Raw genomic sequence first — 22806 nt, 5'->3', positions numbered from 1 at the left:
CCAAAGTTCTCCACACTCCCCCTCAGGCTCTCCCCAAGGCAATTCAGCTGAGTGCCAAGTTCAAAGACAACAAAACAGTTCACAGGTAAGGCCTTTCTGGTTTGCAGTCTCGCTGCTACTGAACTTAACAGTTGCGGGCGGGTTTAGACGGATTGAACACACGCAACCACTTGCCGGTTTTCCACTGTTTTAGTCCTCCTCTTGGGGTCCAGAAGTCTCTCGCTGGCTCCCTGTATCCTCTCAGGGGTGATGATAGGCAGATCCCACCAGCCAGAGATGCCTGGAGTCCTGTATCCCCAGATTCACAGTTCCCAGATGCAAGGAAGCTGTTACTCGGCTGCCATCTTGCTCCGCCTCGCACAGCCAGCAATTTCATTCTTAGAAATTTGTAAAAGAAAAATGAAAATACGTGTCTACATTGAGACTTACACACAACTGTTTATAGCAGCATTATACATAATAACCTAAACTGGAAAATATCCAACTGTCCATCTATTAATGGATAAGCAAAATGAAGTGTATTCATGTGGTGGCATTCTATTTAACAATAAAAGGGAGCGATATACTGAATACTGATAGATGTCACATCATTAAAAGTTAGCGAGATTTTTTCTGTAAAAAGCCACATAGCAAGTATTTTGGCTTTGTGGGCCATGAAATCTCTGTGGCAACTCAGGCACAATTTGGTCTATTGTGGTTTGCTTTATTGCGCTTTGAAGATGGCTGTGTTTTTCACCCATTGAAGGTTTGTGGCACACCAGTGTTAAGCAGTGCAATTGGTACCATTTTTTCCAACAGCATATGCTCACTTTGTGTCACTTTGGATAATCTTCTTAATATTCAAATTTTCATTATTATATGTTATGTTGATCTATGATCAGTAATCTTGGGTGTTACTACTGTAATTGTTTCAGTGTCACAAACCACACACTACATATGACAGTGAACTTAATCAGTAGATGTGTGTGTTCTGACTGCTCCACCGACCTGTTCTCCTGTCTCTCCTCCTCTCCTTAGGCTTCCCTATTCCCCAAGACATGTCAGTATTGAAATAAGCCAGTACTCATTGTTCAAGTAAAAGGAGCTATCACACCTCTGTCACTTTAAATCAAAAGCTAGAAATGATTAAGCTTAGTGAGGAAGGTATGTGAAAAGCTGAGAGAAGCCAAAAGCTAGATTTCTTGTACCAAACAGCCAAGTTGTGAATAGAAAGGGAAGGTTCTTGAAGGAAATTTAGAGTGCTACTCCAGTGAACACAAGAAAGATATAAAAACAAAACATCCTTTTGGTGAAATGGAGAAAGTTTAGAAAGATCACAGCAGCTGTGACACCCTTAAGCCAAAGCTTAATCCAGAGCAAGACTCTAACTCTCTTCAACTCTACAAAGGCCGAGAAAAGTGAGGAAGCTGCAGAAGAAAAGTTTGAAGCTAGCAGAGTTTGGTTCATGAGGTTTAAGGAAAGATGCCATCTCCATAACACAAAAGTGCAAGGTGAAGCAGCATGTACTGATGCAGAAGCTGCAACAAGTGATCCTGAAGACTTAGCTAAAATTTATTGATGAAGGTAACTGCTCTGAACAGCAGACTTTCAGTGTAGATGAAACAGTCTTCATTTGGAAGAAGGTGGCATCTAGGACTTTCATAGCTAGACAGAAAAAGTCAATGCCTCGCTTCAAAGGACAAGCTGACTCTTTTTAGGGTCTACTGCAATTAATGACTTTAAATGGAAGTTGGTGCTCATTTGCCATCCTGAAAATCCTAGGGCCCAGAATTACACTATATCTATTCTGCCTGATTTCTACAAATGGAACAATGAAGCCTGATTCACAGTACATCTGTTTTACAGCATGGTTTAGTGAATACTTTAAGCCCGCTGTTGAGACCTGCTCAGAAAAAAAGATTTCTTCAAAATACTACTGTTCATTGAAAGTGCATCTGGTTGAACAAGACCACTGATGGAGATAAACAAGGAGATTTAATATTGTTTTCATCCTGGCTAACACAATGTCCATTCAGCAACCCGTGGATTAAGGAATAAATTTGACTTTCAAGTCTTAGTATTTAAGAAATACATTTTTGTGGCCAGTTGCAGTGCACTCTGGGAGGCTAAGACCAGTAGATTGCTTAACTGAGGAGTTTGAGACCAGTTCGAACAAGAGCAAGACTCCTGTCTCTACTAAAAAATAGAAAAATATCAGGCATGGTAGCATGTGCTTGTAGTCCCAGCTACTTGGGAGGCCAAGAGGATTGCTTGAGCCCAAGAGTTTGAGGTTGCTGAGAGTTAAGATGATGTCATGGCCCTCAACCCAGGGTGACAGAGTGAGACACTCTCTCTCCAAAAAAAAAAAGGTAAGTAAATTGGAAATCTTATGGAAGGGATTCATCGTCCTAAATGCCATTAAGAACGTGTGATTCATAGGAGGAGGTAAAAAAATCAACATTATCAGGATTTTGGACGAACTTGATTCCAGCTTACATGGATGACTTTGAGGGGCCCAAGACTTCAGTAGAAGAAACTACTATGGATGTGGTAGAAATACCAAGAGAATAAGAATTAAAAGTGAAGACTAAAGATTTGATTAATTCGCTGCAATCTCATGATCAAACTTTTAAAGGATGAAGAGTTGTTTTGGAAGGATAAGCAAAGAAAGTAGTTCCTTGAGATAGAATCTACACGTAAAGAGGCTGTTGAAATGACAACAGAAAGTTTAGAACAGTATATAAATGTTGCTGACTAAGCAGTAGCAAGGTTTGAAAGGATTGACTCCAGTTTTGAAAGACATTCTGCCCCATTCTTCAACAACCACCATCCTGAACAGTTAGTTGCAGATTATAACTTGCTGAGGGCTAAAATAACCATTAGCATTTTTTAGTATATTATTTTTTAATCAAGGTATTTATAATGTTTTTTAGGCATAATCCTATTACACACATAAGACTTAGGTATAGTGTAAGCACAACTTTTATATGCCCTTGGAAGCCAAAAAAATGCATGTGCGATTCACTTTATTGTGGTGGTTGGAACTGAATCCACAACGTCTTCATGGTATGCCTTCATCGACTCTGCTGTTGAAGTGTAAAAGCAGGCATAGATAGTACAGAAAGAGCATGATTATGTCCCCATAAAACTTTGTTTACAAAAACATGTGGCAGTTTGGATTTGGTCTGCAGGTCATAGCTTTCCAAATCTTGCTTAAATGAAGCCAGATGAATAAGAGTACATGTTATGTGATTCCAGTTACATCAAAATGCCAAAAAGACAAATTTATAGAAAGGAAAACATTCCATTAGTGGTTGCCTGTGACTGGCAAAGTGGTGGGTAGGCAACCAATAGACTCAAGGGAAATTTGCGGGTGGTGGGGGGAATGAAAAGGTTTCAGAATTGGATTGTGATTATTATTGTATAACTCTGTAAGTTGATTAAAACTTACAGAGTTTTACCCTTACAGTGGATTAAGTTAATGGAATGCAAATTATATCTCAGTTAAACTGAGGGAAAAAGTGAATAGATATAAAAGACCAGTAGATTTTTCATGGTATTTCATGAATGTATTGAATTCTATATGATGGGAGGAAAGAGGCAGGATGGCTGACTGAAGCCAGCTTTCAGCAGAGGCTCCCATCCAGAGGGAGAAATAATGACCAGAAATAACCCAATAAAGTGAAAGATCGGGAACTGAGCTGAGAGAGAAGATCGATAGGTTTGCACCACCCCTGCTGTGACAAGCTGGGACTAAGGAAACAAATTTCAGGTACAAAACCCATCCCAAAGAGGATGGGAATCCTTCCCCTCCCCTCTAGAGCAGCTTGCAGTGAGTAGAGAATAGAGGACTTTTTTTTTTTTCACCAAAGAGGAGAGAACAACTGAGGGCTGGGACTCCCTCCACGGAGAGATACCACTGCAAGCCCAGTCAGTCTCTTGCTTGGGCCAAAAGTTAATCTAATATTCTCCCTACCTTCCTGAAATCCCAATCTACCCCTCCCCCTTCTCCTGGCGGTCTGGAAGACTACCCCCTGCAAAATCCAGACTGTTTGTCAGATTTTAGCTGGGGGTGGACACCTCATCAGCTGTGGGGCAGTTGTGATGAAACTATAACTTTAAAAGAGGTGGGGAGTCAGAAGGGGAGAGAAACTTGCCCTGTATTGGAAATAGAATAGCTCAGGACCCTTGCTACCGACCACCAGGAACCACTTGTCAGCGTTGCCCCTGACAGTGGTGGCAGCTCCACAGTCCCTCCCACTGGGGTCAAACTGAGCTGCCAGTGGACCCCCGCTGCCTAGATGCTGAAGACCTTTTGAATTCTCCCACCTGATTGGTGTTTGTGTTGACTGGGACATTTGGTTTAGAACTCTTGACCTGGGCCAATCACCTGGGACCCACCAAGGTTGTACCCTAGTTGTGTTGTTGTGGGAGTGTGGGATTCTCCCCTTTCAATTGTCACCTGTTGTGGGGGAGGGGAGGGAGTATCTTAGTTGCTTATATCTCCATAGCTGAGATTTCAGCCCAAAGCCACTGATTCACTAGGATTGGACAGAGATAGGCTGAATACCTGTCAACACCATCTAGCCCCACGACACCAAGCAGGTGCCCAGAGTTTGAGGCAGTAGTTCTTTTTTTTTTTTTTTTTTTTTTTTAAGAATGGTGATAACTTTTAATAGTTTTATAGTGACAACATACCAATTTTCATATGTGTACATACATTTAAATAGACCATAAATACCTATATGGCAGAATATCTACCTCTTGGCAGAAAAAACATCTTTCCAACTAAACAGCCTTAATACTGAGAAAAACAAATGTGAGGTAAGTTTTCATAAAAAGTGACTATACCCTATATTATTTTTACTGTAAAAATTCAAGTAGTTATAAAATCCTTGTCTCAAAACTCAAAAATGGAACTGTAACACACATCTTCAAATGAAACAATATTTTGATTATAAATAGATAAAATAGTTACTTCTGCTGAAATTCAATCATGCCATTATTTTCATGTATGTCTATATGGGATTTTCATTGTGACTAAGAAATATCTGTCCCTTTTTAAATCAAAGTATATTCTAATTATGAAAATGTTATTTCTTTTAAAAGATCGCTTTTCATAGGATACACACTGATTAGTATTTTAGTTTTTAGGAACATCTTTAGAATGAGTACTGGCCTTTTAACTGCATCAGTTGAAAAGTCAAATTCTATTTTTTTCATTTTCCCTAGTTATCCCAAATCCTCTTTTCTCATTTTATGTTCAATGTGCAGGACTTTTAACTGGCACCAAGTAGTCCTCCTATAAAACCCAATTTTTTCAAAGTAATCTTCCAGTTTTCCACTTTCCAATTAACCCCACGGAACACATTTAATGAAAGTCATCTGAACAGAATCAATACAATTTGAATCAGAACAAATTAACTTATTTTACATTATGTAGTGACCTATGCAATCAACATTCAATAACATTCAGTGTTCCCAGAACGAAATTTGTCCTTTTAACAAGACAATATATATATATAAACTAAATAGTATACAGTGCTCTGGAGTTGGCACTGAAAAGTAAAAAAAAAAAACAAATAAAAACAAACCAACACTGAACTATTTCTTTCAGCCTTAATCTTATTTTCAACTCCTTTTATACCAGGCTGGGCAATGACCTTCAGCAAAAATAACAGAATAATTCTCTAACTAAAAAGTGTTGTTTTCAAATAAACAAAGTAGTTTTACAATGTTCTCACATCCCCAAAAATGACATATGAAACCCCCCCCACAGAAATTCTTCTGAGGTATTCCATCTTCACTTCTCAAGGGCATCCACAAGCAAGTGAATGCTCCTTTTCACTCCTCTCAATTACATGCAATGAGACCTCTCTTCGAATTTATGAAATTTGTACCACTTGCACCTATTGTGGGAAACTTCCCTTTCGAAGGAGTCCCCTTATGCACAAGTTTTTGTTGCAGTCAAGTTCCTGAGCAGAAGAATTTGGTTATCAGATTCAGAAGTTTCTGCCGGAAATTCAGTTTGTCTCCCAGTCTCCTGAGCTGAGCAGCACACTCCTCTTCCAGCTCAGTGCGCGCAGGGCTCGGTTGCACGTTCTTACGCGCCTTCTTCCCGGCCATCTCCGCAAGTGCCGCTGCGAACGCTGCTGCGGATCCCAGGGTCTCAGTCTCCCAGCCCAAGCACCTCGGGCATCTGCAGGATGCAAAGTGTGTGCGGGCGGGACCGGGTGGCAGTACAGGAAAAACGAGAAGCATGAAGCTACCAAGCGTACAGTCGTGCCGGGAACCTCTGAGGTCCCCGAGGCAGTAGTTCTGAATGGGACCTTTGTAAAGCTCTAAGGGAAAAGCCACAATCACCAGTCCCAGTTCTTTGGTAAAGGGCTAGTTAATTACAACTCCATGAGCCCTCAATTCAGTTTCACCTTGCCAGCTTCTCTAGCCAAACAGTGAAAAATAATCATGGGGCGGAATCAGTGGAAAAACTCTGTCAACACGAATAATCAGAGTAGATCAGCTCCCATCAGAATGACAAGGGAGACACAACAGAAGATCCCATTCATAAACAAATGGCTGAGATGTCAGAAATCGAATTCAGAATTTGGATTGCATATAAGATTAACAGAATCGAGGTAAGGATGGAATTAGAAATTCAAGGAGTAATTCAAAAGTTGTCTGAAGAATTCAATGAATTCAAAGACAAAACCACCAAAGATTTTGACACATTGAGGCAAGAATTTTCAGCCTTCAAAGATCTGAGAAATACAGTAGAATCCCTCAGTAACAGAATGGAGCAGGCAGAAGAGAGGATCTCTGACATTGAAGACAAAGCTTTTGAATGCTCCCAAACACTCAAAGAGGAAGAGAAGTGGAGAAGAAAAACAGATCATTCCCTGAGAGAATTGTGGGTCCACTCCAAAAGAGCAAACATCGCCTCATAGGTATCCCTGAAGGAGAAGAGGATGGTCCAAAAGGCAAGATACTCTACTCCAAGAGATAATTGAGGAGAACTTACCAAGCATAGGAAGAGATTCTGAAATTCAGATAGCGGACAGTTTCAGAACCCCAGCATGAATTAACCCAAATAAAGCATCTTCTACACACATTATAATTAACTTTGCCAAAGTTATTATGAAGAAGAAAATCCTGCAAGTAGCCAGATATAAGAAAATCATAACCTACATGGGGAAGAATATTAGAATGACTACAGCTCTCTCTGCTGAAACTTTTCAAGCCAGAAGATGTCCAGTCATCGACCTTGAGTCTCCTAAAACAAAACAACTTTCAGCCCAGGATCACATATTCAGCTAAATTGAGCTTCATTTATGATGTAAAAGTTAATACTTTAATGACATGCATATGTAAGAAATTTGCCGTAACCAAACCAGCTCTTCAGGATATCCTCAGACTCATTTTCCATAATGACCAGCACAATGCTGTACCGCCAAAGTAAACTCACTGTGAAATTCTTGCCCAAAACCCAATTTCCACAATGATGAAAAGATTCAAAATATCTACTGGACTTTAGAAAAACTTGACACCCCAAATACTACCAGGCTTATCAATACTCACAATTAATGTGAATGGCCTATGCTGTCCTCTTAAGAGGCACAGGTCGGCTTACTGGATACATAAACTCAGGCCAGATATCTACTGCATACAAGAAGCTCATCTTACCTTAAAGGATAAATATAGATTCAGGGTGAAGGGATGGGCATCTGTAAGCCAGGCAAATGGAAATCAGAAAAAAGCAGGGGTGGCAATTTTATTTGCAGATACACTAGGCCAGGGGTCCTCAAACTATGGCCCGTGGGCCACATGAGGTGGTGTGATTGTATTTGTTCCCGTTTTGTTTTTTTACTTCTAAATAAGATATGTGCAGTGTGCATAGGAATTTGTTCATAGTTTTCTTTTTAAACTATAGTCCAGCCCTCCAATGGTCTGAGGGACAGTGAACTGGCCCCCTGTTTAAAAAGTTTGAGGACGCCTGCACTAGGCTTTAAACCAACAACAGTAAGGAAAGAAAGAATGGTCACTTCATATTTGTTAAGGGAAACACTCAACATGATGAGAAGTCAATTATTAACATTTATGCGCCCAACCAGAATGCTCCTCAGTTTATAAGGGAGACCCTAAAAACATGAGCAATTTAATATCTTCTAGCACCATAATAGTTGGAGATTTTAACACCCCTTTGGCAGTGTTGGATAGATCCTCCAATAAGAAACTAAGCAAGTGCTCACTTTGGCAGCACATATATTAAAAAAAAGAAACTAAGAAAAGAAATTTTGGACTTAAATGTCACCATACAATAATTGAATTTAACAGACATCTACTGAACATTTCATCCTAACAAAACTGAATACACATTCTTCTTATCGCCCCATGGAACATCCTCCAAAATTGATCACATCTTAGGTCACAAGTGTAACCTCAGCAAATTTAAAAGTATAAATTATTCCTTGTATTTTCTCGGATCATCACGCAATAAAAGTTGAACTCACCAATAACAGGTATCTGTATACTCATACAAAGACATGGAAACTAAATAACCTTATGCTGAATGATAGCTGGGTCAGATGAGATTAAGAAGGAAATTGCCAAATTTTTGGAACAAAACAATGATAAAGACACAAATTACCAGAACCTGTGGGATACTGCAAAAGCAGTCCTAAGAGGGAAATTTATAGCCTTGGAAGCCTTCCTCTAGAGAACGGAATGAAAGGAAGTCAATAACTTAATGGGACATCTTAAGCAACTGGAAAAGGAAGAACATTCCAACCCCAAAAGCAGAAGAAAAGAAATAACTAAAATTAGAGCAGAATTAAAGGAAATTGAAAACAAAAGAATTAAAAGATCAATGAATCAAAAAGTCAGTTTTTTTAAAACTTCAACAAAATGGGTAAACCTTTGGCCTAAAATAGAGAATTAAAGTCCATAATATAAATTTGAAATGACAAAGGTGAAATAACAATGGACACCTTAGAAATTCAAAAACTATTATACAGCTATGATTTAATAAAATTCAAAAAATATTTAATGAATACTACAAAAAACTTCATTCTCAGAAAAATGAAAATCTGAAAGAAATTGACCAATATTTGGAAGCACGCCAACTCCTAGACATAATCAGAAAGAATTGGAAATACTGACCAGCCCTATATCAAGTACCGAAATAGAATCAACTACACAAAACCTCCCAGAAAAGAAGAGTCTGGGACCAGATGGCTTCACATCAGAATTATACCAAACCTTTAAAGAGGAACTAGTACCTATATTACTTAACCTTTTCCAAAACATCAAAAAAAGAAGGAATACTACCCAACACATTCTATGAAGCATATATCACCCTGATCCAAAACCAGGGAAAGACCCAAACAGAAAAGAAAACTGTAGACCAGAGGTCCTCAAACTTTTTAAACAGGGAGACAGTTCACTGTCCCTCAGACCGTTGGAAGGCCAGACTATAGTTTTAAAAAAAAAAACTATTAACAAATTCCTACGCACACTGCACATATCTTATTTAGAAGTAAAAAAACAAAACAGGAACAAATATAATCACACTGCCTCATGTGGCCTGCGGGCCACAGTTTGAGGACCCCTGCTGTAGACCAATATCTTTAATGAACATAGATGGAAAAATTTCAATAACATCCTAGCAAACAGACTCCAGCAACCCATCAAACGAATTATACACCATGACCAAGTGGGTTTTATCCCAAAGTCTCAAGGTTGGTTCAATATATGTAAATCTATAAGTATAATACATCACATAACAAACTAAAAAACAGAGACCATATGATTCTCTCAATAGATGCAGAAAAAGCTTATGACAATATCCAGCATCCTTTCATGATCAGAACACTTAAGAAAATTAGGTATAGAAGGGACTTTTCTCAAACTGATAGAGGCCATCTACAGCAAACCCACAGCCAATATCATATTGAATGGAGTAAAACTGAAAACATTTCCACTCAGATCAGGAGTTGCCCATTGTCTCCACTGCTTTTAAACAGTGTAATGGAAGTCTTGGCCATCGCAATCAGGCAAGAGAAGGCGATCAACGGTATATAAATAGGGTCAGAGGAGATCAAACTTTCACTCTTCACAGATACGATTTTATACCTGGAAAACCCCAGGGACTCAACCACAAAACTCTTAGAAGTGATCAAGGAGTACAGTAGTGTCTCAGGATACAAAATCAATACTCACAATCAGTAGCTTTTATATATACCAATAATACCCTGTTTCCCCGAAAAGGTGTGCTCCCAAAGATGCGCAAGTTCTTATTTTCAGGGGACGTCTTATCTTTCCTGTAAGTAGGTCTTATTTTCGGAGGATGTCTTATTTTCGGGAAAACAGGGTAGTCAAGCCAAAAAAAAACAGTCAAGGACTCTAGTCCCTTTACAGTTGTGCCAAAGAAGATGAAATATTTGAGAGTTTACCTAACAAAGGATGTGAAAGATCTCTATAAAGAGAATCATGAAACTCTGAGAAAAGAAATAGCTGAAGATGTTAACAAATGGAAAAATGTACCATGCTCATGGCTAGGAAGAATCAACATTGTTAAGATGTTTATATTACCCAAAGCAATTTACAAATTTAATGCAATCCCTATCAAAGCACCACCATCATACTTTAAAGATCTGGAAAAAATAGTACTTCATTTTTTATTGAACCAGAAAAAAACCTCGAATAGCCAAGACATTACTCAGAAATAAAAACAAATCAGGAGGAATCACACTACCAGACTTCAAACTGTACTATAAATCTATAGTGATCAAAACAGCATGGTATTGGCACAAAAATAGAGAGGTAGATGTATGGAACAGAATTGAGAACCAAGAGATAACCCAGACACTTACTGTCATTTGATCTTTGATAAGCCCATCAGAAATATAAATTGGGGGAAAGATTCCCCATTTAACAAATGGTGCTGGGAGAATTGGCTGGTGACTTGTAAAAGACTGAAACTGGACCCACATCTTTCACCATTAACAAAAATGGTGACTCTCACTGGATAAAAGATTTAAACTTAAGACATGAAACTATAAAGATTCTTGGAGAGAGTGCAGGAGAAACACTTGAAGAAATTGGGAGAATACTTTGTAAGGAGGACACCCCTCCGGGCAGTTGAAGCAACACCAAAAATACATTACTGGAATCTGATCAAACTAAAAAGCTTCTGCACAGACAAGAACACAGTAAGTAAAGCAAGCAGACAGCTCTCAGAATGGGAGAGGATATTTGTAGGTTGTGTTTCTTTTTTTTTTTTTTCTTTTTTTGGGACAGAGCCTCAAGCTGTCCTCCTGGGTAGAGTGCTGTGGCGTCACAGCTCACAGAAACCTCCAACTCCTGGGCTCAAGCAAGTCTCCTGCCTCTACCTCCCAAGTAGCTTGGGACCACAGGTGCCTGCCACAATGCCCGGATATTTTTTGGTTGCAGCCATCATTGTTGTTTGGCAGGCCCAGGCTGGATTTGAACCCACCAGCTCAGGTGTATGTGGCTGGCGCCTTAGTCACTTGAGCCACAGGCGCCGAGCCTGCAGCTTATTTTCTGATAAAGGTTTGATCACCAGAATCCACAGAGAACTCAAACATATTAATAAGAAAAGAACAAGTAATCCCATTTCATTGTGGGCAAGGGACTTGAACTGAAGCTTCTCTGAAGAAGACAGGCACATGGCCTACAGACACATGAAAAAATGCTCATCATCTTTAATCATCAGTGAAGTGCAAATCAAAATTCTGTAAGAGTGGCTCACATAACAAAATCCCAAAACTACAGATGTTGGTGTGGTTGTAGAGAAAAGGGAACACTTCTGCCCTGCTGTTGGGAGCTAATACATCCCTTTTGGAAAAAAGCATGGAGATCTAAAAGTGACTTGCCATTTGATCCTGCAATTCCTCTGCTAGGTATATATCCAAAAGACCAAAAATCACTTTATAACAAAGGTATATGCACCAGATTGTTCATTCCAGCTCAATTCGTAATAGCCAAGTCATGGAAGAAGCCCAAGTGTCCATCAATCCATGAATGGATTAATTGTGGTATATGTATACCATGAAATATTATGCAGCCTTAATAAAGATGGAGACTTCACCTCTTTTATACGAATGGAGCTGGAACATATCCTACTTAGTAAAATATCTTAAGAATGGAAGATAAAATGTCCAGTGTACTCAGTACTATTACGAAACCAAATTATAATCACTCACACTTTCATATGAAGAATAGATCACAATTATGCCCAAGATGAAGGAGGGAGCACAGGGGATGGGAGAGGACGGAGGAGGTCAGATCGAGGGAGGGTTAATGGTTGGATTATACCTATGGTGCATAATGCAAGGGTACATGTCGGATCTATTAGCATAGAGTATAAATGTCTTAACAAGATAAGTAAACGAGGTGAAGTATATATTAACCAGTGTGATGTAAGCATTCCTAATTATATATGAAATCAGCACGTTGTACCCCATAAGTGCGTTAATGTGTACATGATCTATGTGTTTATGATTAAATAAAAAAATAAATAAAATTCTATATGATTATAACTGAGGCTGGAAAAATGATGAGAGTACATGAGTAGAGACTAAAAGTAAAAATAGTTGTATTAGATGACTGAAATCTAATTTGAGAAAATTATAAAAAAATCAAAGCTAGCACTCTGGGAGGCCTAGGCAGGTGGGTGGATTACCTGAGCTCAGAGGTTGGAGACCATTCTGAGCCAGAGTGAGACACCATCTCTACCAAAGAAAGCTGAGCATTGTGGCAAGTGCCTGTAGTCCCAGCTACATGGAAGGCTGAGGGCAAGAGAATCACTAAAGGAAGAAAAGAAAAGAAAAAGAGAAAAATCAAAGCTATTGTTGAAGTACTAAGAGTTTTTAAAGTTACATACCACTAAAATTCAGTCGTTTTTTAAATGTATCGTTTTCCTTGCCATTGCAGCATATTAAACTGTATCTACCATTCTTCCTGATTCACATACTTTCCCCCTCATTTCATTCACTTCTGGATTTCTGATTAAAATTTCAGTGAAAGCACTTGTATAATATGCCTCCATTTTGCTTCAAGCTTATAGGAATGCAGTGTGAAAGTAGGTAAAATGTATTCTAGCTTTTTTTTGAGACGGAGTCTCACTGTGTCACCCAAGAGTTTGAGGTTGCTGTGAGCTGTGACGCCATGGCACTCTACCCAGGGCAACAAGAGTTTGAGACTCTTTCTCAAAAAAAAAAAAAAAAAAAAAAAAATTTGCTTCTTGGCCTTTTGGCTAAGATCAAGTGAGAATAGGAGTAAATAACGGGGAGACTGAAAAAGGACTGCTTGCAAATCTTATAAATAACATAAGTTGATAACATTAAAAATAAAGGACCAGGTGCAGTAGCTCATGCCTGTAATTCCAGCATTCTGGGAAGCCAAGGTAGGCATATTGCCTGAGCTCATGAGTTCGACACCAGCAAGACCTTATCTCTAGAAATAGCTGGGTGTTATGGCAGGCGCCTGTAGTCCCAACTACTTGGTAGGCTGAGACAAGAAAATCGCTTGAGCCGAAGAGTTTGAGGTTGCTGTGATGCCATAGCACTCTACCGAGGGTGACAAAGTGAAACCTTGTCTTCAAAAAAAAAAACAATAAATAAATAAATAAATTCTTTGGCTTAAATATCAAATTAATATAGCAAAAGAGAATCAGTAAATCAGAAGTTTCAAATGAGAATTAAAAATCTGAATGAGCAAGTCATTTAGAGTAGAGAACAAAAAGATGAAGTGGTTTAAAACATTGAAAGAAGAAGTTAAGAGATATGAAAGATACTGTTAGGAGTTCCAGAAGGTAAGAATAGTGTCAGGGAAGAGAAATTTTTTAAGGTTGAACATTTGTTAGATTTGGAGAAAAATAATGTGTCTTCAGCTGGGACTACAGGTATATCTGGATTAGTAGGTTGATGTGAGTCTGTGTGTGAGAGGGTGGTATCTATCTGTTCCTGGATCAGTGGGTTTATGTGAATCTATGTGTAGGGGTTGATGTGTTTGCAGATGACCCCTGGCTTGTGTATATGTGTTATATTTGCATGTGTGTGTTCTTTCTGCACATTTGTGTTTGCGTATACCCGTGGTAACTTTAATATACTGAGGTTGAATGAAGAACAATTGACACTTTAAAGAAAAACGGGAAAACATCACTGATTTATGAAAAGGCAAAAAAAGTTTTAAATTTTTGTTTTTCAAAGTTTGACATTTTTGTGAGGATATTGTAAGTAAAATTTGTTTTAACTAGGCTGCAGACTTTGCTTTTGAAACACTTGATTTTTATAAGCATTAGAAGCATTTTATAAGCATTATTATATTCTTTTTCATATAAAAGAGAATAAAACCTTGAGACTCATGACTTCCCAAAATATATTTTCATAAAAATAATTTGGGTTAATATCTCCAGTAATTGTTTTGAGGGGTTATCTTAATTCAGCTTCTGTCAAGTTTTTTATTTTCATTTGTCTTTAGTATTATTATTATTATTTTTTTTTTTTTTGCAGTTTTTGGCTGGGACTGGGTTTGAACCCTCCACCTTCAGCATATAGGGCCGGCGCCCTATTCCTTTGAGCCACAGGCACTGCCCTGCCTTTATTTTTTATATCATTTGTCTCCTTGTGAGTTATTAACTTGATTCTTCAGGCAGTATAGAGTGGTAGTTATGAGAACAGATCCTAAAATTCTGCTTCCCAAGTTCAGACACTTGTTTTACCACTTAGTTTTGTGACTTTCAGCAGCCTTTCTGACCTTTCTACCTCTATTTCCTCCACCTCTAACATGATGAGAATAGTATCCACATACCATGGAATACTATTGAGCCATATCGTACATTCCTTTATTGAAAACTAAATTAGATAATTCATATAAAATCAAGTAGCAGAATGTTTTCTATACTGCCAGTAGTCAATAAATAGTTATTACTTAGGCAAGTTTTAATGATATTTATCTATTGGTGATGATAGACAGTCATCAAACAAACTTGCCTTCAAGTTACTCGTTGAATAATCACTAGAAAGAATGTTACTGGTCAGAATGTGCATTATCAGAGCATTTTCAGCAGGCTGAATTACAATAATTTGTTTAAAATTGTGTTGCCTATATGTGGCAAAGGATAAATTTCTTTTATAGGAATCTCTCTTTATACAAAGGGAGTGTCTCAGTTAATTGTTAGAAATGTCATTAACAAAAATAGATGTCATAGTTGTGTATTTGCAGAGGTCTTCTATTTTCCAGTAGCTTTTTACTTTTTTTCCTGTGAGGTAGAAGCATGGTTCCCCAGCCTTCTTGATTTTTAAGCAAAATTCCCTCTTCTTTCAGCAGTGCTTCCTGCTAAGTACCTGACAACCTAATTATAGTTTGGACATGTAATTTCTCTCCAGGTAACTGAATTAAGAATTTTTGCCTTATTTGAGCCAGGTCACTGCTTTCTGCTCTTTGGTTAGTATCTTCAGTGACCAACTATTGAGGATATAAGCACTTCCCCAGAAAATCTATTAGTATAATCGAGCCTTCTCTGTTAAAATAAAAACACCTATCTGCCCCCAGCAATATATGGAGAATTCCAGTTGTTATGTCTCTCTCAGTATTTGGTGTTATGATCTTTTAAGTTTAGCCATTACGATGGGTGTTAACTTATATTTCCCTGTTGAGAATAATGTTGAGCACATTTTCTTATGCATATTGGCCATTTGGATATTTTGTTTGACTAATACCTATTCAAGTCTTTTGCTTACTCTAAATTTACAGAGTCTGTTTGTATTGTGTGGTAGGTATTCTTTACATAGTCTGGATATGAGTCTTTTGTTGGGTGTATGTGTTGTAAATATCTTTCCCCAGTGCATGATCGGCCTTTTTACTCTTTTAATGATATCTTGGCTTTATTTGTTTGTTTTCTCTGCTTTATTTTTAAAAGGTGAAAAAGCCATAGCTATTACTTTTGATTTCTATTTAATAGGATTTTAGCTTGTAGTCACCATGTTGTGTGAATGGGTATTACCCTGTATGTTATGTTTATGTGGATTAGATAAAAGCACCCCCACTGAGTGGATGCAGCCCCACTACTATAAGATTTTTAAAGTGGTAGTGCCTTTTAGTGAAGAAAAATGTTTCTTTTAGGTCACCTCAGTATTCTGCCAAGGCATTCAGTTTCCTAAGTGGAGCTCAGCCTGCCTTGGATTTCAGTTCTTTCTTACCCCCTCAGTCTGATGTCACATTTGGTCAGTATTTAAACTGCACAACCAAAAACGGCATTATCTTTAATAATTCAAGTTTTCTAACTATTGAATATAAATTACTTTGTACTTCAATTACATATTGTAGTTTCTCTTTTCAAAAGGTTGTTTTTGTTAAGTTGGGATAACTGACTTCCAAAAATAATTCCCTAGTTTTGAGTGGGTTGTATCTTAAACATTTGGTTATAATTAGATATTTCACACTCAGGATATATTTTTCCCACTAAAACATTGTTCTATGGAGTCCTGCTTCTCAGACAACCTATAACAGTGAGATGGAGACCCTAGCCACTGTGTATAATAGTCTTTCTATAACAAATATTATGCAGGTCTATTTTAGTTTAGCAGCGACAGACTTCCCATATCTTTATGTCAGATGTCAGAATTATTGTACTTCCCAGATGCTTGTGATGTTTGAGCTTCATCTTGATGCAGTGGTACCTGTGGATAAGAGGGATTAGCTGAGAACACCAGGGCCCTTGGTAGTCATAACCTATAAAATGTTTCCTAGTTTTAGGCTAATTCTCCTTTTTCTTCTCTTTGTAATGCCCCAGAATCCTGCCTCTCTTTTCATTTTGTCCTTATAAATAAATTTCTCATTTCCTTGACCTACTGCGGAAGACAATTCATTCTGAGAAATACTTTCCACCCCTTCAACCCTTCAATCCCTAAGGCAAAAGTGCTCAACCGTTTTTTGAGGCCAAGAGTTTGGTTTTATTTTGTATTTAGATGTTAACAATAGCGGGGGAAACAAACAGGACAAAAATAGCAAATAAACGGGGTGATACTACGAAGTTGCCAAAAAAAGTGTTCCTAGTTCTAGATTTTAAGTGAGGCCAGTTACTTATTTTTCTTCATCTGATTTCATAAATGTTTTGGTCATTCCTTTAGTGATTATTTATGTTAATTCTTCTCTCTAAAATTATTATTACTTTTGTCACTTACTTCCTAATCTTTTTTAAACCCTGGACTCATTTCATATTCTAAGAAGATTCCTCACATCTTGACTAGAATTTATAGTATTCCAAGTACATACATTTAGGAAGATAGGCTTTCTTTTTATCTTAATCCCTACTTAATTGTAAACAAGTGCATAACTATGTTATATCCCAAAGAATAGGATATGTGAAAAGCCGTAGGCTGCGTTGTTTCAGTTGGCATTAGGTTGGCAGCATGATGCCTTTTGTTTTGGGTGTTTGTTAAGCCTCCTTAGAACAAAACTTTTCTGGTTTCTTTTGATGTCACAGAGGCCTTGAAAAATAGATTGGTTAAGATTGATCAATTTTAATGTTATTTTTGTTTATTTTTAAACACTTTTTAAAATGATTAAGTACAAATTCCATTAATCTCTAGGCATGCTGTGCTCTTCTATTGAAGCTCTTGCCAGTTTTTTGAAACACTGCTGATAAACATAATTAATATTCAGAAAACACTTAATTTATACCTCCAGCCTAATTAAATGACTTGTCCAATTTAAATCCTATTTATTTTTTATCACAGAAAGTTACCTATCTTGGTTTATAATTATTACTTACAATTTTTTTCTTTCTCATCAAAATGAATGTTCTCTAGAAGAAAATTGTCATTTCCATAGAGAAAGGGAACACAAATATTAACATCATCTTATTTCTGTGCCTTTTGCAAAGACATTGTATGAGAGATCCCTAGAGCTTTAAAAAACTAAAGATCTTAATATAAATGAAAGGATACAAATTATTATTCTTTTGTTTGGGTGCTTTATTTCCTTCAACTCTGTTTCTCTTCTATTTGCCACTAAAAATTAGTTTTCTCAATTTATATTTATATTTATATATATAATATATGTTTCCCTCTGAGCATTTATAGACTTTAATAGTAATTGCATATTGTTTTTTATTGCCAAAGGTATTCAAGTTAAGTATATAATTTCATAATACTGTGTACGTTGTATTTTTCTATAGCTCTCTGAGAAAATCAATATATTTTACAGACTTTCACTTAAGGAGTAATTATTAGATTATTGATTAATATTGTCATCTTTTCTGTAAGGAAAATAATGCCAGTATTAAATAAATTCCCTAAAATTGCTCATGATTCCCTTTAAAATGACCAGGAATTTTTTATTCCTGGTCTAGCACACTTAAAACAGATTACCTATTATCTAGAATATGTAAATAGTTGAATGAATTCTAGGACATAACTGTAGTAAAGACTTTTCTGTTAAACCTGGGAGTTTGACTCTTCCGTTTAGGAGAATACATTCTAAATTATATTTGTTGTTAAAAGTGTATGACTAAAGAGTAATGTATAATAATGTATTAAATACTAGTAAGTTACTAACTATAGCTTTGCTTCTCTTTACCACCATAGGATTTACAATTTTAAAGTGTTTAGTAATTATAAACCAGATCCATTTTATTTATGTAAGACAGGAACTTTTTTTTTCTTTAAAAACATTTTTATAAAGCCGTACTCTTAGGGGAATTCAGATTGTACAGTTAAAAACTATACGCTGACATTTTAACATGCAATATTTCCATGTGAATTATTAAACTGTTAGCAAGTCAATACAAACAAGCCTTCTAAGGATTCCTTGGTAAGACAGGAGCTTAGATATTAATATAGTACCTATATTAAGAGAGGTCAGGTTTGACTTTAATCAATAGACATCTGAAATATTATTTTCATATTATGAAAAGTTTTTTAAGGGAAGATATTTCTGATAGTACAAAGGTAAAATTTGAAATATTTAATCTACATGTTAATAACTATTCAGATTTAGGGAAATAAAGTATTTATAGCATATATTTATTTCTCATTTTCAATCTTAACCTAAGAACTTGGAAGAATAAATCATCATGGTAAAATATTATATCTTCATGGAATCTTTGAGAAAAATATCACTTATTAATATCCAGAAAGTGAAAAATAAGTACAAAAAATTGGTATTTACTTTTGTTCTCTGCTTGCTTCTTCTTCCCTCCCCCCGAAGCAGATTGCCAAACTGAGGCAGCAACTACAACGCAGCAAACAAAGTAGTCGGCACAGTAAGGAGAAAGATCGCCAGTCACCTCTCCATGGCAGTCATGTAACAATCAGTCACACTCAGGTGAGTTAACTTCTTGTTCAGATTTGAATATTTCCTTTTAGTTCATAAAGGGAGAATTCATCATTTTAGGATTTTTGTTTAAAAAGTGAAATTTTTATCTCTACTAAACTACTGTTTGCTAAATTGTAGTAAGATTTTTAAAAATTATTAATATGTTTAACCTTCTTTTAATAATGTATGTAACAGAGTATAGTGGTCTCAAGGATGATACTGGCCTGGACTAAAATCCTAGCTCATTCACTTATTGAGCAACTGAGTATTTTCTCATTTAATCTTCTTTATAGTTCCTTAACCCATCTGTCTCTATATCTCTCTATGTATTTTACTTCTATTTTGTGTATTAAGAACTTGAAGATTAGAGTTTTTATTTCCCCCCAGAATATGCTATTCTGTTGAAATATGTTATGTACTAACATATCAATGGAATAAATAGTAGTGTAGCAGAAGAAACCTAAGCAGCAACATTAGTAAATGTATTATTTTAGATTATTGTACCAGAAAGTCAAAAAGTAGGAAAAGAAGTATTTGATTCTGTAATGCTGAATAATAATTGATAAAAACTCAGTATCCATTTTTGGCTTTAAAAAAAATTTTAGTAAACTAAAAATAGGACACTTCCTAATGTGAGGCCCTGACAATCAAATATTGGCAGCATTATTTTCAAAATAAAAAGCAACTCAAGGATGTCTATAATTAGTGATAACTGTTCGCTAGTAGCATAAATGTTCTAGACAGGGCAGTAAGAAAAAGAATTATCATTTTAGTATATATTACGTATTTAGAAAATTCAAGTAAATTAGATCATTAAAACTAATTATGGCATAGCTAAAGTGAAAAATACTGACAATACCAAGTGTTGATGAGGATGTGAAACAAGTAGAACAGCCACCTGTTACTGGTGGGAACACAAAATGTTACAGCCACTTTGGCAGTCATCTTGTCATTTTCTTAAGATGAAAAACATACACTGATCATTCAACCCAGCAATTCCATCCTTTGATGTCTGTCCATGAGAAATACAAGCATATGGCCACACAAAGACTTACACATGAATGTTCTTAGAGGCATTACTCATAATACTAAAAAAAGGGAAACAAATAATTCATCAACTGGTAGGTCGATAAACAGTTATACCCATATATCCAGTAAAAATGTAAGGGAATTACTGATACATATACCAATATGGTTGAACCTTGAAAACATCATGCTAAGTGAAAGGAGTGGGAAGCAAAAGCCTCTAGTGTGATTTATTATATTAACGTCTCAAAAAGGCAAAATTGTAGGGCGACGCCTATGGCTCAAAGGGGTAGGGCGCCAGTCCCATATGCCAGAGGTGGCGGGTTCAAGCCCAGCCCTGGCCGAAAACCACACACACACACAAAAAAAGGCAAAATTGTAGATGCAAAGTTTTGTGGGTGGAAAGTGACTACAGAGAGGCCATAGGGAATTTTTTTTGGATGATGGAAGGTTCTAAATATGACTATACAGGTAAAGGGATGACTGTATATAACAAAGTTCAATGAACTATATACATTAGTTCTATACAATGAACTATATACATTAAAATCTTCTCTTAAAATGAGAAGATTTTATCATATACTGGTCATAGTTCTTCAGAACTGTTAATACAAACTGGCAGCTTGAGACAGTTGAAGTTAAAATTCATACCTTCCTTTTTCTTCTTAATCTGATGAAACTAATGTTCTAATTTATTTCAAGCACTTTTTCTCTGGGAGTCCAATGCACTTATGCTATAATAGATTGACTCACTAATTTAACAAAAATTATTTACACAATTGTTCGATTTTATGTTGAATTTTTGGTTTGTGATTATGTTTAAAATGATCATCCCTTGCCAATTTATAATTGGCAACTGTTGATGATTTTTGAAGCTGGATGATGTGTAACTGAGGATTTATTACGCTGTTCTGTTGAATTATGTTTATGATTGAAATTTTCCATAATAAAAATGGGAAAAGCTAAAACCTCATTTAGTAGTTTTATATTAGCAATAGCATATTAGAAAATATGAAAAACATGTTTAAAATTAAACTTAAAGGAAATATGTAAACTATACATCTTTATTGAGTATATGAAATGTAAAATAGAGACATACATGGCAAACCTCTGAATAGAAAGACTCAATTTATTTTAAACAGCAATTTACCCTGTATTAATGTATAAATTCTGAGTTCCAATGGAAATTTAAAAGGAGTTGTTTTTTTTTTTTTGTGGTTTTTGGCCGGGGCTGGGTTTGAACCCGCCACCTCCAGCATATGGGACCAGCGCCCTACTCCTTGAGCCACAGGCGCTGCCCAAGGAGTTGTTTTTATTATTTGAAAAGTCATCTTCAGGCTCAGCACCTGTAGCTCAGTGGCTAGGGCTCCAGCCACCGTAACACCAGAGCTGGCAGGTTCGAACCCAGCCCAGGCCTGCTAAACAATGACAACTACAACCAAAAAAATAGCTGGGCATTGTGATGGGTGCCTGTAGTCCCAGCTACTTGGGAGGATGAGGCAAGAGAATTGCTTAAGCCCAAGAGTTTGAGGTTGCTGTGAGCCGTGACGCCACGGCACTCTACCGAGGGCGACATAGTGAAACCGTCTGAGGAAAAAAAAAAAAAAAGTCATCTTCAGTTGTTAATGAGAAAGCAGTGCCCATTATTAGAAAATTTGAAAAGTCGTTCCCTACAGGACCCCAAAATGTAATATAAATTACAGCAGTTAAAGTGGAGCTTTGTATAGTATTCAAGAAAATTAAATGTAGAATCCATAAAGAAATGTTGGGGCAGTTGGATTACTATATGGGAAAAAATATGAAGACTTTGTATCACATACAAAAATAAATTTTGATGGGTTAACTATGTATTTAAATATGAAAAAACCATAAATTTAGAAAAGCATTTGATAAAATATTGTATAAAATACAGTTGACCCATGAACAAAGCTGGGTTTTAGGGGTACCAATATCTTTGCAGTTAAAAATTTATATATAACTTTTGGACTTCCCCACAATCTAACTGCTTATGACCTACTGTTGACTAGAAGCCTTATCAGCAACATAAAGTTGGTTCACACATGTTTTGTATGTTATATGTATTATATACTGTATTCTTGAAGCTGGAGAAAAAATGTTATCAAGAAAATCAGAAGGGAAAGAAAATATATTTACTTTTCATTAAGTGGAAATGGATCATCATAAAGGTCTCTGTCCTTATCTTTAAGTTGAGTAGGCTGAGGAGGAGGAGGAGGGATTGATCTTGCTGTCTCAGGGGTGGCAGAGGTGAAGAACATCTGCATAATAAGTGGACCCACAGAGTTGTCTTGTTCAAGGATCAACTGCATTTGAAAAATAATTGATAGTAATGTATGAGAAAGAGTTAAAACTTCAATATGAAAAAAGCTTATGTATTAATAAGAGACAAAGGACATTAATGGGCAGTTAGCATTTCACAGATGGCAGGAATATAGCCCTGAATGT

The 22806-nt window shown here is 36.6% G+C and overlaps 2 protein-coding genes across 4 annotated transcripts in view; one reads left to right on the top strand and one right to left on the bottom strand.

Moving 5' to 3' along the window:
* The window catches only part of GLCCI1 (glucocorticoid induced 1), a 126774-nt gene that overhangs the window by 82387 nt on the left and 21581 nt on the right, over positions 1–22806 (top strand). For 2 of the 3 annotated variants that reach the window (XM_053553636.1, XM_053553635.1), the window contains exon 4: positions 19213–19326. In XM_053553636.1, the coding sequence (XP_053409611.1) occupies positions 19213–19326 (114 nt within the window). Of the gene's footprint in view, positions 1–19209; positions 19327–22806 lie in introns of all 3 variants that reach the window. The other variant, XM_053553634.1, reaches the window with a different exon arrangement.
* Positions 5583–6105, bottom strand: LOC128560122 (phorbol-12-myristate-13-acetate-induced protein 1-like). The gene has a single exon (XM_053553637.1). The coding sequence runs from the start codon at positions 6103–6105 to the stop codon at positions 5947–5949; it is 159 nt and encodes a 52-aa protein (XP_053409612.1). The 3' UTR covers positions 5583–5946.

Source organism: Nycticebus coucang, chromosome 11 (genome assembly GCF_027406575.1).
Source record: "Nycticebus coucang isolate mNycCou1 chromosome 11, mNycCou1.pri, whole genome shotgun sequence".
NCBI classification, from domain to species: domain Eukaryota; kingdom Metazoa; phylum Chordata; class Mammalia; order Primates; family Lorisidae; genus Nycticebus; species Nycticebus coucang.
The sequence above is the reverse complement of the archived record's forward strand: the minus strand, read 5'-3'. Positions and strand labels throughout refer to the sequence as shown.

What these genes read in the sequence shown, in the direction of transcription:
- LOC128560122 (XM_053553637.1), bottom strand. Translation starts at nt 6,105, where the DNA reads ATGGCCGGGAAGAAGGCGCGTAAGAACGTGCAACCGAGCCCTGCGCGC.